The sequence below is a fragment of the Lepisosteus platostomus genome, chromosome 23 (genome assembly GCF_059453375.1).
Source record: "Lepisosteus platostomus isolate fLepPlt1 chromosome 23, fLepPlt1.hap1, whole genome shotgun sequence".
Taxonomy (NCBI): domain Eukaryota; kingdom Metazoa; phylum Chordata; class Actinopteri; order Semionotiformes; family Lepisosteidae; genus Lepisosteus; species Lepisosteus platostomus.
The window spans coordinates 16209302-16227457 of NC_142633.1; the positions used below are offsets into that span (position 1 = coordinate 16209302).

At 43.6% G+C, this 18156-nt stretch overlaps 1 protein-coding gene across 1 annotated transcript in view; it reads left to right on the top strand.

The window, feature by feature from the left end:
- Nucleotides 1-7911, top strand: part of ctnnbip1 (catenin, beta interacting protein 1) — a 35166-nt gene extending 27255 nt beyond the window's left edge. The window contains exon 4 of the mRNA XM_088617393.1: nt 5162-7911. Coding sequence (XP_088473519.1) covers nt 5162-5220 — 59 coding nt within the window. The 3' untranslated portion in view covers nt 5221-7911. The remainder of the gene's footprint in view (nt 1-5161) is intronic.
- The last annotated feature ends 10245 nt before the right edge of the window (nt 7912-18156 follow it).

Sequence of the window (18156 nt, forward strand, 5' to 3'; positions counted from 1 at the left end):
TTTTCTGGGTGACCGAGCTGTTTGCATGTTTGCCAGCGCTGGAATCATGGGGTTGCTGCCCATCCCTTCCCACCTTGGTCACGTCAGTCTTCTAACCTAGACAAGCTTTCCTGTCCCACCATACGGAGAGCAGTCTATTCGTAAACGATGCAGGGGTGTTTAATAATTCATTGACTGGGAGGCTGTGCTGAGCTCCCTACACAGTAAATCTCGTGGGGGTCCAGCAGACACTTTTCCCTGCCTTGCGCAGCACTCCAAGAGCCTGCAAGACTGTTCCCCTGATTTCTGGTTTGTGAAATGGGCGGTGACGATGGCCCAGACTCACCTAGCTACATGCAGATGGTTGAAATGATATCATAGAAGTCTTGGAGAAGCCTGTTTGAAGAAAGGAAAATCGTTTACTTGAGCGGTATGTGCATTTTAGGGCTGCAGTGGTTTGCATTGCTGCCTCGTGGCACTGCGGGCCTGGGTTCAATTCCAGACCTGGGGTGCTGTCTGTGTGGAGTTGGTATGTTCTTCCCGTGTTCACATGGGTTTTCGCCAGGCTCCTCCGGTTTCCTCCCACAGTCCAAAGACATGCTGGTAGGTGAACTGGCTTCTGGGAAAAACTGGCCCTGGTGCGAGCGAATGTCTGTGTCTGTGTGACCAGTGATGGACTGGCGTCCTGTCCAGGGTGTGTCCTGCCTTGTGCCTGTTGCTTCCCAGAATAGGCTCTGACTCCCCCATGACCCTGAATTAGATAAAACGCTTCGAAAATGGATGGATGATGTACTTTTTTGCAGAAAACTCATTAGACAAAACTACTTTCCAAAACACCTCATTAGACAAAACTGATTTGTTAATCACAGTGCTGTTTCTCTTTAATTTCTTAGACTATTTAGAAAAGCCTTTTCACAGGAGGAAAAAAGATTTAGAGACTAAACTCCCGCTGTGCCAGATGCCAGTTTGGACAGCTTTCTCCTTCAATCTTCCAAGCTGTTTTCCAGGATCTGGTACATTTTGTCTCTCACAATAATGTGAGAGACAGAATAATGTTAATTATTCTTACAGCAGCATCTTAGGATGCAGAGAAAGCCTTATCAATTGATAAAATATCAAGTCAAAGCAGTTACAAGGTTCAGCTTACCAGTTAACCCAGAAGCGAACAAAATAAAATCTTGATTCTGCTGTGGAAGGCAGAGGAAGTGTTAAAGTGTAGATCCCTGATGGTTTTTGACCTTTTTAATGAACTTGCTTAAAGTAGTCCTGTAGTAGTCTTGTAGTCCTGGGTTTGATTTGATAAGCCCTAAGCCTGTAGGAGAGCAGGTTCATTTCGGACTGAAATCACAAGTGAAATGATGTGAGCTGTCACAGCAGGAGCAGATGTACGTGTTTGGCACAGCTGGCTGGCTTTCTGCCAGGCTCTTGGGCGAAAGCTGTAGGGCATTAAGGCTGGCACTGAGGAATGGCATGGCATCAGTGTCAGTGACCCGTTCTGCGCGAGGTTCTGGAGAGTTCAAGAAACAATTGCAACATGTTTCAGTGGAAGTAACACCCAAATGTGAGATTTTTTTCTCCGTCTGAAAATGCTAATAGCTAGTTATTGTGCCATGGTGGAATGGATACCCAATCCTGCCGGTAACATGCAAGTGATCTGCAGCAAGTGATCAGGATTGCCTGAGGAAGTATTTTTCTTTACTGAGCGTTGAGTGCAATGTCTTTTAAGACAAGGAGAGCGGTGACCTGGAGGTGTGGTGTCGACTCTTCAGGTTGTACTTTAAAGTACACAGCGCTGTATGTACTACATGTCTGCTAATTTATAGTACACAGTCCTCCAAATGAAATGTTGGTTTTGTATACTGTGGAATAAGTTACTTTTCTTGTAAATGTAGCCCTGTTAATAGTACCTGAGCATTAATGATTTGTATGTCATATTCCCCTTATGTGTATTACAAAACATGAACATTGAGAAAATAATTTGTAGATGCACAGATGCTTACGTGTATGAAGTATTTTTTCATTGTTGAAGTTGTTTGTGGAGGAAAGCCTTGCTGCTCCTCTCTCAGCAGCTTTCGCTGTATGCGACGAGGTCAGGTGTTGTTGACCGAGAGCTGAAGTCATTACTTCAGCCTTGTAAACATGCATTTAACTCGACACCTCCTTGGGTCAGAGGTGAGAGGTCACGTCTACCTGTGCTGTGCTGTTTTTTTACAGCACCAGTTTTGTCTGCCAGCTGTCAGTAAGAACCATGACATGCATTTCTCTGCCCTGGCTTTTTCCAGATGGATCAATAGGGCATCAGTGAACAATTCAGCAAATGTGCCTTTTCCCCAGGAAGCTGTGTGACCCGGTGTATTGGACTGCATGGAACGGCAAAGCCCTGTTTCTAGCACACTGATTTATGACATCTCTTTCAAACAATTATTTCATTTAGTAGTCTTTTACAGAAGATCTTTCAACTTGGCTCAGGAGACAGTTAAAAACAACACTTGGTAGCCAAGAAGCCATTTGCTCGAGCAGTAATTAGATGCTTGTGTGACTCAATCCAACAGCTGACGTTTTCCTTCTTGCCTTTTATATTTTTGTTTTAAAGGAGTGTTTATTTGCGCTGTTTTTTAAATTAAAGGTTAAAGGTTGGAATTTCTGGGGATGAAGTAGGGAAGGGTTTTGAAAAACTAAGAGAGCAGTTCCAGCTCGGGGGCAACAACATGAGCCATGCGCACTGTCGACTGGATGTTCAAAGCCTTGTGTGAGGATGAAAGGTATAGAGTTCACCACATCAAAGCAGAGAGAGCCGAGTCTTTCTTAATCTATAGCGCAGCGTTCCTCAGCTAGGACCTTCCCGATTCCGATCAGGTAGTTTCAGGCAGAGAAAAATCATCATTAGAATGGGAGAGTTCAAAAGGCCATTCTGCAGAAGTCAGTTTAATTTGGTACGCTGTGGCATTTGAACTGCTCAGTCCCTTCAGACAGAGCTTTGTGAGAGCTGAGCTTGTTTTTCCCAGCCCTGTTGGTTGAATGATGCTGAATACGGGACGGCTTTGTATATCTTCACCAAGTCATGTTACCAAGCTTAAACCTCGCTGCTGTCGTTATGATGATGATTCTTTTAGGCAGGTCTGAAAAGGTGGTTCTGACCTGTTTCTCCCTGCTATCTGGAGTTGGAGCTGGTATACAGTACAAAGACAAAAAGAACAAAAATACTGGTCAGGTGTTGAGATAACATTGCAGTCCTGTACAATTTTTAATGTTCAAACTAGTCAAGTTGTCTTGAGCTGGTTTCTGATGTTGTGCGACTGCAGGACGGTTAGATTTTGTGGTGAATAATTATAAATAATTAATTGTATTAAGGGGCTGTGTGTATTTTATTTTTCCTGGGCACATTTCAACCTATAATGTATGCAGAGGTGAAACGAGTTTGCCTTTGTACTCATGCAAATGCAGATTCCAAATCTTTGCAATTAATTATCGGTTAAATATGTTACATTAATGACTTCGTTTGTACAATTTTGTACAGGTGCTAGATTATTTGCACCCGAAGTTCTAAGCTGAAAACAGCCAGGTGTAATGTAAAAGTTAATAGAAGGCTATAAATAGATGTGAGATAGTCACTGTCAGGGGCAGCAACGCTCTGTACTTCTGACGGCAGCAGGCTGGTGACAGTGGGGAATGCAGATAAAGTAGGATTGTGTGGAAAGTGCAGCATACTAATTTTGAACCTAAGATTCCTACAGCCTGGGAAAGAAAGCCAGTGTATTAAAGATCTACACATTTAGAAAAAAACATTCCACACATGAGTGTTACTGTACTCTTATTTTAATGGACTGAAATGGTTTTTATTTTTTCCTGTGCAGAATGTGCGTGTATTGGGTTCAGCGGTGAAGCCATTGATCCAGTGTTAGAGGAGATACAGGACATAAGTCATGTACTGGTGCTGATCCTTTCCTGTTTCAATGCTTTTCTTTGCAAGTTGTTTCATTTGTTTTGTCCTAATTGCATCTGCCTTTGTCAGGCTGACAATTGCTGTGCATTTTGAAAGCTGCAATTTCTTGAGGACAACACAAAATATAGATACAGTATCAGATCTAATTATCTGAATATCTGTCCACCTCTTGTCTGTGAATATTTTTGGAAGTTTCCAAATACATGCTGAGAATTGTATTGAGATTGTATGTACACTGTATGCAACTACTGGGTTCTGTACATTGCTGGAGTAATTTTGCTGTCATCTTGACTGAGGGGCTTTGGAAACATGCGATGAGGTTGAATGTCAAGCCATAGTTAAAGAAATAGGAGACAGACTCAGAAGGGGTCCAGTGTGTCCCACAGTGCCCTTGTAGTCCAGCCTACAGCTGAAGTCCAGCCTACAGCTACCCTGTAGGCTGGACTAAGTGTCCTGTCATTTCTAACCCAGCAAGACATTAGAGAAGAACACAGCCCATCAGTGAGGGGTCACGGCCTGGGAGCCTCGGGTCACAACACTGGTGAAGGTTCCCGTTGTGATGGCCGGGGAGGGAGTGTCTAAGCTACACCCCTCGTAGTAGTTGTGGCGTCACATCTGCACCGCGCTGCGTTCCAGGTGGAAGTCCTGGAACCTCATTCACTGCCCTTCCTGCAAGGAGCGGTGAGGTAAGAATGTGACCCAATAGGTTGTGGGTGCCCTACAGGCCCGGCTCGAACCCCGTGACCATGTGTGGAGTGAGCCGGGACGATGTGTGGCCTTCGGGGCTCGGACACCAGGCATGTGCTTATCCAGGTACTAGGGGAGGGACTGAGACTGACCCCACAGGGCAGCATCTGCAGCCAGGTGCAGAGGGTGGGCACATCGCAGGTGCAGAGGGTGGGCACATCGCAGGTGCAGAGGGTGGGCACATCGCAGGTGCAGAGCATGGGCACATCGCAGGTGCACAGCTCGCTCCGCTGCCAGTGGTGACCACACACGTCGCCAGCCCGAGACTCTCTGTTGGTCCGCCACATTGGTGACGAGTGCCAGTCGGCATAAAGAATTGACCTCTTGTCATGTCTGTTCACTACAAACAGGACTGGCCTCCTGATGACAGCGTGCTGAATTTGCTGCAGGTATCGGTGACGCTGTTTTTGATGCACGGCGTTACTGTAGCTTACCGAGGGTGTCGGGTGTTTTGACCGCTGGACACCGTTGACGTCTCTTTTTCTTCCGCAGGCGCAGAGGATGTGGTAATGGCTTTCTCCAGGTCAGAGACAGAGGACCGGAGGCAGTGACCCCTAGTGGCAAAAATAAGTGACAACACTACAACTACTGCAGACAGCCGGTGGGGGGGAGGTGGGCGGGCTGCCGACGCTGGAGAGGAAGGTGACCAGAAGAGTCCTGGGCGCTGACCACTCCGTCCTCTTCCTTTAACGTGACCGTCATTAAGCCTATCTGTTTGTTCGGGCCTGGTGCTCTCTGGACAGGGTCAGAAAAGACGACGTGAAAAGAAGAGGAAAAGAATACCTATAAGAATGGACTAGTCCGTGTCTCCTTTCTGGTTCTGTTTATTGCCCTTGTGGGTTTGTGTGGTTTTCTCGTTTTGTTTTGTTGTGCTCTGTGATTGGCTGGAAGGAATTCCAGGGCGAGTGTCCCGAAGCTTGATTGGTTAGAAGAGAGGAAGGAAGCAGAGAGCTCCGAAACGTGATTGGTTGGGAGTCTTGGTAAGAATCATCTTCGTGGGTGATAAAAATTTTGTATTCAGTGAGTTGGCTGGGGGACGTCATTCTTGAGAGGAGCTCTTTAAATTTGCATCTGTGAATTGTGATTTTTTTTTTATTTTAATTTTGAACAACAGCCCGTTACCTTTCTTATAGATGTGTTAGAGAAGGAGCTATCTTCTTCTTGCTGCACAATTTAATAACAAGCATCTTTTCCTACCAGTTTTCCAAACTCACCCTGCTGTGGATTGCACTGTGTTCTCTGCAGTCAGGCGAGCTGCAGTAGAGGATAATAGCATCCCTAACTAATTTTAATCTCCACACAAACCGAATCATTCACACCTCAGGATTTGCATGACCCTTTGTCGTGGTCAGTACAGACTGTAAAAATTATTGCCTCTCTTGATTGTACAGAAATAACATGAACAAATTGAAAGTGATCCGGATTTGTTTAAAAACAACCCTCCAGATTTATAAACAAATTATGAGTTATTGTTTTTTTGTGGGAACTAATTGAATGCTACATTTTTAAATGACAGGAAAATAAGAGGATGAAGGGGTATTAGGCGCAAAGGTAGTCAGTTTTGTTGATTATGGAAGTTGAGGAAGGCGGAAAAGGCTTCCCACGTTTGATTTTAAACTAATCCTATTATTAAAGTTGCAGAGGAACAAAGAATTTGAGAGAAGGTGAGTAGGTGGTTTGAGGGGTTATTTTGCAAATATGGTAAAGTACAAAATGACTGAGATGGGGGATTTGTATGCAAGTTTGATTATGTCCACAAGAACAAAAGACTTTAAAGATCAGTTTCACTCACCTGGTTTAATAATGTGATGCTTTAAATCCTAAATGCAGTTTAACCCCAAGTTGTAGATAGATACACCTAACAGTTTTTACAATACGATGCTGAGCAATCGTCAGGAAAGGTCACCACCACCATACTATTGAGTGGAAAAGAGTTTGGTTGTTTCCTTTTAACCTTCTGATAGTGGAAGGTTTCTTAAAAAAATAAAATTGTGATTTTTCTTTGTACGTTTGTTGATTTAACTGGAATTTTTTGTGTACGCTTTGCATAGATGTCTTGTGGTTGTATTACTTAACTGATGCTTTGTATTTAATATGGTTTTTAGTTTTTATCCTTCCATTGTTTCCTCGTTTTGTGTTGCTTAACTTAAAAATGAGAACAGGTATGAAAGACTTAATGTTTTGAGATCAAGCATGCCCAGCCTGTGGCTTACCCTGCTCAAAGCTCTGTGTGCGTCTAACGACCATGGCCTCAGTCACTTCTGCTTGTAAAGACAATACAGCTTTTGTGTAACACAGCCGTAGATCGATTTAAAACAGAAAAGATGATCAGAAATCCTGGGTAAATATATTTTATGTCCAGTTTCTGAGCATGGATATTTTATTTGGCCAATGCAACAGTCTTCATAAGAACAAAATACGGTGCCATTTCTTAAAATAATGGTTGTACCTTTTTAATTTGTTTTGTACTTGTTTTGTTTTTTCTATGCATTTTTTGAAGCAGAAAAAGACACTGAGCTTTCAGACACAATCTGTAGTTCCAATGTGGGTGTGTGGTTGTTGTAGTTTGATATCTCAACTTTATATTTACAAGCAGCATTAGCAGCATGCCTTCCATTGTTAGCAATAGAGCTGTATTAGTTTAATGTGATTCATTAGACTGAGTTCTTAGCAGTGGTCTAATTCCTAAGACAATTTGTTTCCAGTTAGAACTGAACTTCATTAATTTATTCTTGGGTGGCTGTTGACCAAGTAAGACTTCTGTCTTGGATAAATGCTTCCAATCTCTGTATGGTGGAATCATGAAAGATATTTTAATGTTAGCCTCTCAAGATAAACTACATGTGTCTCCGTTTAGAGTGCGCCTCCACCTTAAGTGGTCATCGCTGTTTAAATCCTGTCGCCACAGACCGAACAGGAAGTTTGGTTTTAATATTCTGAAGACTGGCCACACGCTTTCAGGTGAGGGACTGGACCCTAGTCCTAAAAATGTGGATTTCAGGGCAAAAGGTGGCTGTTGGTTTAAAAATGAATGAAACGAATAGAGCTACATGTTTGTTTTCTTATTCTTTCACGGTAGTTGACATTGAACACATAACCAACATCAGTATATTCTTTATTCATGCAAAAGAAAGGTTCAGACTGGATCATCGTTTGTTTTATTTTGTTTTCCTTTTAAAAGAAATGCTGTATTCCTTATAATAATTGAGAACAACAAGAATAAAAAAGAAATTTATAACCAAGTGAGGCCCTTTCTTCAGAAGTGTGTTTTACTCTTTAATTACTTCTCTCGTTACCCGTTGGCCTTTGCTTCTTGTGGAGTGAATGAGAATGTTCTAACCAGATGAGTCCAGAGCAGCAGAAGGCACTGAACATTTGTCTCTCATTCCAAAAGAGTCTCCTCTGTGCTGTGCCACAGCTCAGTACAGTCGGAGAATTTCGTTTGTGTGGCTCTTTGTCCTTGACTTCCTGATGTTATGTTGTCTCTTTGGACCTTTAGCAGAATTCAGAGCCAAACCAGTACATCGGTGCCTGTTGCATTCAAATTCAGATACAGCATTTTTAGATGCTAAGAGGTTTGACACGGTGCACATGTGGCGCAGGGATAGGGGACCTGCTCTCTGCTCTCCTGCTCTGCTGTCCTTGTCCTATTTCCTCTCCTCCTCTTTCCTTTCCTGATCCAGCGATAGGGGGTTAAGCTGGTGGAAAATTGTGAGTGATCTCTAAGCACCTGCAACTTAGGATCATGCTGCGCCTTGCCCGGTCTCTCCCAGCTGCCCACGAAGAGCTCGGAGCTCACAGTCATCGACTGGCATGTACTCGCAGACCACTCTCCCTCCTCCTCCGCACTCCAAACCCACACTGCTGCTGCCCTCACTCCCGGAGTGGAGGAACACCAAGAGCGTCACTCGTCAGGCTCATCTCCAGTATTGACCGCTCGAAAAACGCAGAACAAATGGATGTTTCTCACCCTTATTGTTTTTTTTTATGTAAAAGAAATGTATTGTACGGTAAAAACAATGTACCATCTGGACCAAGGTTTCAATGTCCCGTCCTGAAGACCCCCAATCTCTCACATTGCTTAAGATCTTTCTTAAAATAATCATCTTAAATCCTAAGGCGAGAAGTTTTTTAATTATTTTATTATTTTCCTGAAGCATACCTGGGGTATGAAAGAGGGGATAGTCCAGTTGTGGCTCTTTTAAAATGCAAGAGTGACAGCTTTTACAAAATATTATTGACGACCTAAATAGTGGCAGTGTTACAGCATTCTTGAAATGTTTCCATGTCCAAAGATAACTTCAGCTTTGAGCTTTCTGGGTCACAAGGGTTGTTTCTGTTAGTCAAAGGATAAAGACACAATTAGTGATTACAGATTGCATGGAAAAATAAATAATTGCAATTATACTTTAATTAAAGAGTGGATCTATTTTCATCCAAGGGTTTTATACTTTTGTGTGATGAATTAAGTGGAAAGTGAATAAATATAGGGCAAGGAAGGTTTTTAAAGGAGTCAACAGGAAAGCCAGAGACAATTCTCTTGCACCGTAAGTCTCAAGAAAGGTTGTTTTTTTTCCTGTATCACAGTGAGTCATTCTGCAACAATCCAGTTGAGCACCTGCAATGCGTAAGATAAAGTTTACCAGAGTGCATTAAGACAATGAAAGTGTGGGGTTGAGACCCCTGTGAAACTCTGGTCAGCTTGCTAAGGTTATTTCATGAGGTCAGACGTTGGGAACGGTAAATCTGAAATCGGCTGACGAGGGAACAATAACAATGAGTATGCATGCTTAATTAAGGAAGTGCAGGGACATTAAGGCATCCATTAGATGTGTAATTCATAAAGCACTCTTGTTGATTATTACTAAACCTACATTTTTGTCTTATATTGCTTGTATATTCTCTATGCAGCTTTTGCTCAGAGATCTGTGGTTGCTGTTTTGCAATAACCTCAGTCTATTGTCACAGCAGAATACCTGAGAGGCTGCTCCACAAATAGACGTGTCTCTGCTTCTCTCATTAAAAGCCTCGGTTCCCTAGAAGCTTGTTGCATGTTCAGATTGATTTTCATTGTATATAATGTCTCCTACAAGTCCTCAAAAATGAAAAAAACCTGTGTAAGCTTTTTGTTTAATGAATCGTGTTCATTTTTGTGTATTTTCAAATGAATTATGCTTTTCCCCTTGTTCCGTGGTTGTGTGCATGACAGATTTTATGTTAGGGCTTTAACATAGCTGTGAATAGCATAGAAGCCATCATGCAAAAGCAACTGTTAAACATGTAAGGGATATCTCCTTCATTAATTCATAGTCATGTTTAAATGGTTGATGTCTGTTCACTTTCCTAGATTTCTACAAATACCAATCACATGTAAACACCACACTGCTTTAAAACTGGCACTGCTGCATGTTCCAGGAACCTGGAGCTGTAAGGTGATAGTGCTAACCAGTTACCATTCTGTTTTCTGTTATAATTACCAATGGAAATACATAGGATTGTTTGCAACTTTGTGATTTTTTCACCCTTCTTCTAATGAAGGGAAGTTTTGTCCTTGAGAGTAGCCAGCCCTGTAGGTGCACACATTGATCATTTACAGGAGCTAATGGATGGACTGTAGATTAATTAGGTATGCATGGTGGGATGGCTTGAGAAAGTACCTGGTACCTGTTTACAAAGCTAATTGGGAGAAATGGAAATAAAGTGGGAGTTTGCTGCAGTTTGCAACCAGTCTGGGAAGGAAGCCAGACCACCTCTCACAGGCATGCCAAGATAAACAAAGAAGATGCTCAACTTTTTTAATTAGCGACAGCACTCTTTTTCTTTATTTGGAATTATTACCATATTCTGTCTGGAAATAGTGGCTCAGTCTTGCATCAGGAGCAAACCGAGCATAGACACATCAAGACAGCATTACTGTTGGTCAGATACGACCTTTTTCCAAGTGAGTCTTTAAATATACAAGCAGTAATGAGAAACAACTTGGCATAGTCTCATTAGCAAATAACTGTGCACTCTAATCCATTATTTCGCATAGAGAAAATACAAAACATTGGGTTGCTGTTGTACTTTACACTGTGTGGCTTAACTCTTTAGTGACAAGGGAAATCCCACAGAGAAACATGAGTTAATTCGATAACGGCCTTTGCATAAATAGTGAAGGGTAAAGATTTTCTGACTTTTATAACAGGGTCTTATCACCTTAACATTGCCAGAAATGTGTGATGTCAAAGTCCAGATTGTGCCATCTACCACCTACCATCTCCTAACCATTTACGTTGTGGAAAATCACCACACATTGCTTTCTTTGTTTTCTTTCGACTCAAACGGTTTGTCTTGAAAAAAGCTCCAGCCCAGTGCGAGTGCGTTTCATTTCGAAGCGATTAAAAAGAAACAGACGAGACTTCACTTGCACCATCTGCCTCTGATCAATACCCTGTCTTGCGGAGACCTTGATGCTGGTGCTTCACCTGTAAGCTCTCGAATTGTTGATGCCGTCACACAGGGAGAAGGTATTTCAAACACCCACAAAAGTATGTGCCATACCTGAGCTGACAGGCGATGGAGAGAACATCCATTCCTTCGAACTTGACGGGTTTGAAGGGTTTTTTCATGGTTTTTGCTCTAGAAGCTGGCGTAAGTCTGCTGCCACAGGCTCAGGGTGAAATGAGCCCTTGACACCAGCATTACTAAATCCAATATTCTCACCTTCTGCATTGGCAAATCCATGACACAAACCCTCGATTACACAAGGCTGTCTTTAGTGATAACCCTTCCATGGGTGCAAAGATTAGGGCTGGAAACTGGTCCAATTAAGTGATGCTTCAATTGCTACATTTCAAGTAATCAGGAAAGTGGGTTCGTGTTGCCTGTAAGGAATGAATTTAACATTCATTTTTGTCATTTTCAGCTTTCACTTCTTTTTTCAGTGCCCAGTGGCTTTGGTGCAGCAGACCCACCTCAGGCAGAGGTAGTGTGTTCATGTGACCGAGCTTCAAATTAACATTGAACATTAACTTGGTGTTAACTAATATAATTAACATTGACATTTAGACTAGACGGGCAGAAACCAGCTGACGCTGGTAGCAGGTCATGCAGTAAACCATGAAATGCCCCCCAGCCCATCTCAAAACACAGGCGCTCCTGGCTTTTGGTCTGGCCGGCCTGGCACCTCTCACACTGGGACACGCTGAAGGACACTGAAACTAACGACCCATTGGGCATTAAAGGCCAAACATGTTGACCCTTCCCTGATAAATGTTACTGCAGAGAAGCATGGGAAGAGCACAAGCAGGGAGCTGCGTCAGCATGCACAGGCTGTGAAGGAACAAGTAGGGGTTTATTCCCTTCTGAAAGGAACAACGTTTCAGCTGTGGACCAGGAGCTGTGGCATGGTGGAGGGCGTGTTATAATGAATGGGGCTGGGTGAATACAGAGGTGGAACTGAACCGGCTACTGTGTATAGTCTGTCTCTGATTGTCTGATGGCCGATGTTGTCTGATTATACCACTTTCTTAAAAGGGTGGATAACAGAACTATGCTGTCATTCCCTCTCATTGTACATAGAGTTCCCAGGACCGGCTCACACACCTGAAGAAGGCTCCACAGCCGAAATGTTGTGTCTCTTTTCTTTTTCCTTTCTGCAGTGAATAGACCTTCACCTGTTCCATGGTAAGAGCACAGCATATTGACAACGGTTTCAAACGGAAGGAGGTCATTCAGACCGTCTGGCAGCAGGCAGCGAATCGATCCCAGGGGCCCAGTTTTCTGAAAGAAGCTGGGTTATGGACTTGAACATCATAGCTGTGGGGGGAAATACCGCTGATGCAGGGCAAGGTGTGAGATTCCGGAATACAAGCAGCGGGAAATCTTGGGAAAGTGCTGCCGGTGCTGCTTGCGTCCTGTCCGGCATGAATCCCGCCTTGTTTGCGCTGCTTGCTGGGATAGGCCCGGGCTCTCCCGCGACCCTGTAGGGGATACAGCGGTTACATACTGGGTAGATGGACGGATATCCAATATCGAGAGTGGTCAGAGGAAATGGGGGCAACTTTCTGCACCGACTGAACCGACTCGCCACTGGAGCACGGAGCTGGGGCACACATCTGTCTTGAAAGCACTCAGCCTTTGCTTCTTCCCACCTAGTTCTCCAGATAAGAACGTTCCTCTTTCACCAAGGGAGCACATGTGATTAGCCGCAGCGAAGCAAGTCGTGCCTTTCCCAGACGCGAAAGAAGACTGCCTCTGCCCGAGAACGGTTTCAGAAAGAAAAGCTTTCGTGTGACAGGCAGGATTATTATTCATTTTATCACAGAGCTCCTGCTTATCCCACATAGTCTCCTCAGCTATGGGTAACATGGTGCAGGCAGTGAAATAGTCATGAACACAGGTCTGTCTGGGGCAGAAGAAACACATCTTGAGTGAATGGCACAGCAGTGCATGGAACTGAGAGCATTCACGTGCCGCCCCAGCACTGTTTGATCGATAGACAATGGCCTTGGAGTTGCACAGGGGAATGGCAACCATAAATTGATTTAATTAGTATGGGTTTGCTTTTTAACTTTCCTGCATGCGTTCCTGAAGCCTCCCCCCTGAAAAATGAGAGGCAGCGCAGGACTGGGGCTCTCCTGCGTTCTGCGACCCCGCATGACCTCTGACGGGGTCAGCAGTTTGAGAAACCAATGTGCCAGAAGATGGCCACAGGTGCAGAATCAGAAAATACCAAACGGGTGAAACAGGCAATCTCTCCATTAGGACTGCCACAAGAACACATTGCTTTTGTGGGCTTTTTTTCATAATCTTTCTAAAAATCACTTTTGATATTAGAACAGGGACAGAGTCTCTTCGGTCCCTGCACTGCAATAAATAGATAAAAGCACCTTTCGCCTTGATCTCAAAGAGATTCAAATAATCACCAGCAACGCCTGGAAGTCTGGGCAAGCAGGAAGTGGCAAGTATCACTGTGGTTTAGGAAACAACAGGTACTCTAACCGAGGAAAAGGGGGGTTTGTTTTTGTCTCAAGAGCTTTGATTATGCATCAATTTAGAAAATTAAAGCCTGAGCAGGGCCACTCTGCTCTGCACCTCCTACCTAGCGGAAAACCGAGAGGAGGTCAGGAGCATATGGGGAAAACAGCCAAGACTAAAAATAGAAAATCTTTCCTAAGAAAAGCGTGGATTGAAAAATGAGCCGGTCCTGGGAAGTCTATCTTCAATGAGAGGGAATGACAGCATAGTTCTGTTATCCACCCCATTAAGAAAGTGGTATAATCAGACAACATGGCCATCTTGTTGGTATCTCCTGCCCTCTGACACCTGATCTTTCTCCTTTTTTTCAAGCCGCTGTTAATTGGTGCAGTGCAAGCCAGAGACAGACTATACACAGTAGCCGGTTCAGTTCCACATCTGTATTCACCCAGCCCCATTCATTATAACACGCCCTCCATCATGCCCCTGGGTATCGACAGCAAGTCTCATTATTCTGAGTGTTGTGTGGCCAGGGAGCAAACTACGCACATGGTGGGGACTGGAATTTGGTTTTGCTTCCAAGAAAACGAAATGGTCAAGTCAATTTTCATGTGTTCAGCTAAATGTTTCTGTCTACACACACAACCCCCACATAATCTCCCGTCCCAGTGTCCTGTGTATCATGACAGGTATCTACAGATTCCTCATAAAGCACACTAGAGTATCATCACTTCAGGAAAGTTCTATTCAAGCAAAAAATAAAAATGCTGTCAAACCAGTGATGTAAATATTATTCAGATTTCCTTGGGCTTGTCATAATCCTGGCCTGCCTGATATATTTTTTCAACATTTTATTAATTGTCCACAGCAGGTGCCTCCAGAGATGCCTGACCTTGATTCCAGTTCTGACCGTAATCTTTATTAAAATTCTAAAGTTGGCAAACAGGCCTGTATTTGATCTGATTGGCTGTTATTATTCTTGTGAAATGTCTAGGTGCTGGGGAAACACTCAAAAACACATTTTTAAATGTTTTTGATATATACAGTACATGTTGTGTTGTTTGGTGAGAAGAAAGTAAAATTGCTGCAATTACTCCCTGGACACGTTTTTTTTCTGTTTTGCAAAAGACAATGTTTCTCTTTTCGAATGGCACAGAGCACGAGGAACTAACAGAAAGCATTAAAAGACACCTCAGGGAATTTCCATGTTCTGTTTTTTTGTCTTGCTTTGAAGTGGCTTAATCAGGTGATTTCCCAAAGCAGGAGGAATCAGTCAGTTGCTAAGGAATTTCACACATCAGATCCAGAGGGAAGACAAGTAATTAAAGGTGAAAAGTTTTGTAATTGTTCTTGAGAGCTGAAGAACAGAAAAGAATGAGGTTTCTTTGGTGGGATCAGTTTACTTCACGGATGGGAGATCATATTATCCACAATACATCATGCTTTGTTTCTTTAAAAAACAACAGAAATTCTAAACACTCTTGCAAGACAGTATTGCAGCAATATGGGAGACAAGGTGGTGTTTTGTGCTCTTCTGTAACATACACATCAGCTTTCAATATTCCTTCATTTCTCTTTCATTAACTGTACTTCTAAATCACTTTCCATCCTAAAGGATTTAAAAGAGCTTTATAGATATGGTGGGATCCCCTTCATCCACCATCGTAGTGCCGTGCCCCCTGGCTGACATGTGGGGGCAGTTCTGCAGTTTTTCCTTCTAGGAACTTCACAGGACTTTAACTTGGGCTGAAGTCACCTTGCTCCAGATGCTGGCATGACAATGGAAAGCAGTAATCAGTCTCCAGACACTATGAGGAGACCTCAGGGGAAGCCCATTGTAGATGGTCATGTACCCATTTTGTAGAAACAGTCCTATAATCCCCCTCTTACCAGCGAGAAGCCTGTCCTTTCTGTGTCTGATCTCTTCTTGTCAATATCGCTTTGATAATGGAGGCATCGCAATGCTGAAAAGACATTTTTTGCTGTGGAGAAAAAAGCGAGAGAAGAAAGGTGCCAATTACTATTCCAGCCTGAACATTTTTCGAACCTTCTCTATGTGAACAGGACACTGTCTTGGCCCCTGCTTTCCAACATCAATAGAACATCCTGCTGGTTGCTCTTCAACAACAATTATAGAATTTCATTGGCATCAGTCTGGTCTCTTATCTTAATGATGTGGTGTCTGGGAGAACGGGGGATCCAGGGTCACAGGCCGTACTGTACTCCACCACGGGGATCAGTCCACCTCCGGGAGAGCACCCCCTGCAGGATTCGTGGATCTTTTAAAACTTTTTTTCCTCTGAACACTTATTTTGACCAGGTTATTGGTCCTGTTAAGTATTTGTTCTGTGAAATCAAGTTTAGAGGTAATTTCAAATGAAACTCCTTACAGCCTGTGTCTCCGGGGCTCCACGGTTGGACACCCCTAAAACAATTGAACCAGTTAGCATAGTAAATTAATCAAAACTCACGTGATCCTTGTCTTTACAAACTGATGATGTGAGGGAGACACGTGAGAGCAGCTGGACTGAGTATTTTTTGGGCTTTTAATCTCTTTCTTTTCTTTCTGTGCTGTTTGACATCAGAACAGAGGAGCCATTAAAAAGACTGCCTCTAAACTGATTGCGTGTGTCTCAAGGGGGATAAGCAATTACGCTGAACAGCAGCTGCTATTAGAATCCTGTCTTGTGGAGCAGAGTGAGAAGACATCTCATCCCTCTACTTACTGCACAGCCACACTGCACGTCTTGTTACATTGTCCTTCACCGTGCCTCCACTTGACGCGCAGGCCCTTTCAAAAGAACGTGTACAGGCAAGGCCTCCATGTGCAGCTAATTCATTTCTCAGTGTTTCACATCAAGCTGTGTCTTTTTTGATTCACTCAAGAGGGGGGCCGAACTCACAGCCCCTGGGTCCTGGTTTCGATTCCGTGTGCTCCTTCTACGTGCGATTTGCATGTTCTGTGCATGGCGGTGGGGGTTTAGCCAGGGGCTCCGTTTCCCTCTTCACCGCCCAGAGACATGCTGGCTGGGTGAACTGGCGTCTCTACATTTTCCCCTGCCTGTGTTTGTGCTCAGCAATGCCCTGGCACCTTGTCCACCGTTGGGCTCCAGGTTACTGTAATATCGACATCGAACTGATATTGAAGTGGTTCACGTGAATGGTCTCGGGGGGGAAAGGCTTTCTGTGGTACGCTAGTGAGCTTCAGAAGACTGTTCAACTTTATTTTCCTTCCTCTACCCTTGCTGCAGAGGTAGGGTAGGAAATACTGAGTACAGCAAAATCAACACAAGCCAGCCACACCCAGAAAACACTTCATAACACACGAGGCACAGCAATAGGAAGATGACAAGGTCATGCAATATCACTTCACACAAAGCCTGGCTGTTTAAATGACAGTCTGTATGCATTTTAACACATGGGGAGAGGGAGGTGAACCGATGCAGTAATGGTAACCAGCACTGATTAAGAGAGAGAGTGTGTCTTTATTATCCCCAAGGGGCAATTTGTTTTACAGCAGCAGACAATATTAAGGAACACACAAGCAATACAATACAGACATGAACAAGAGAACCAGCTGTTGTGCAAGGTTATGACCACAGGTGTAAATGAAAATCGAACCTGTTCCTTTATAAACGAGGAAATCTGATTTTTTGTGTTCTGAGAAGAGTAATTGGAATTAATTAACCGAAAGGTGTGAAGGGTGCGATTAATTTAATGAAGTGTTTCTCACACCTTTGAACTTTAGAGATGATGAACGTCCTTTGTAACGGCCCCAAGACAGAGAACAGTGCTATGAGACCATGCAAGAGCTGACCCTCTGGGCGAATTGACTTCAGTAAAGTGACACCTATTGTTGTAAGCAAAAAGATTCATGTTTTCAGACAATGACACTCTTACTGTACAATAAATGTCAAACCCTGGGACTAGACTGCTAAAAGAATGCAAGATCGAAAGGTCTCCAGTGACTTCAGCAGCTCTGTAGATTGGTTCCTACTTTAGTGGCTTAGCAGCGCAAATTGCTTATTTTTTAATTGAAGTATTTGCACTGCACTGTCTGTGAAGGTGGAACGGGAATCAGTCAGTTTGAGTTTATATAGCATAATGTCCATATCTCTGGGGTGTGCTGATTGATCGCTCTTTCTGTAACCCTGCAGATCTGCAGTTCCTCTGGTTTCTCCATGTGATTTCTTCTGGCCCCCATGACACCCCCACAATGGCGAATTTCCTCTGAGTTGTTGAGGACAGCCCACGACTTCGCCCCCTCCTGGCTCGGCTCTTGCCTTGGGAAGCCTCTTTATTAAAAGCTAGTGTAGCAGCCGGTAATGGACAGCTCAAGGCACAGGGTGCAATATTGGCTTTGCTTTATTGAAGGCCAGACCCGAAAGGATGAAAGTTGTCTTCTCGCGGGCAAAAAAAAAGTGCACACACAATGCTGTTTCCATGGCAGCAAATAAAGAAAGCCATAGCTCGCTGATAGGTTCAAAGGGTCACTTATTACTTATTTTTTCACTATATTAGACAAA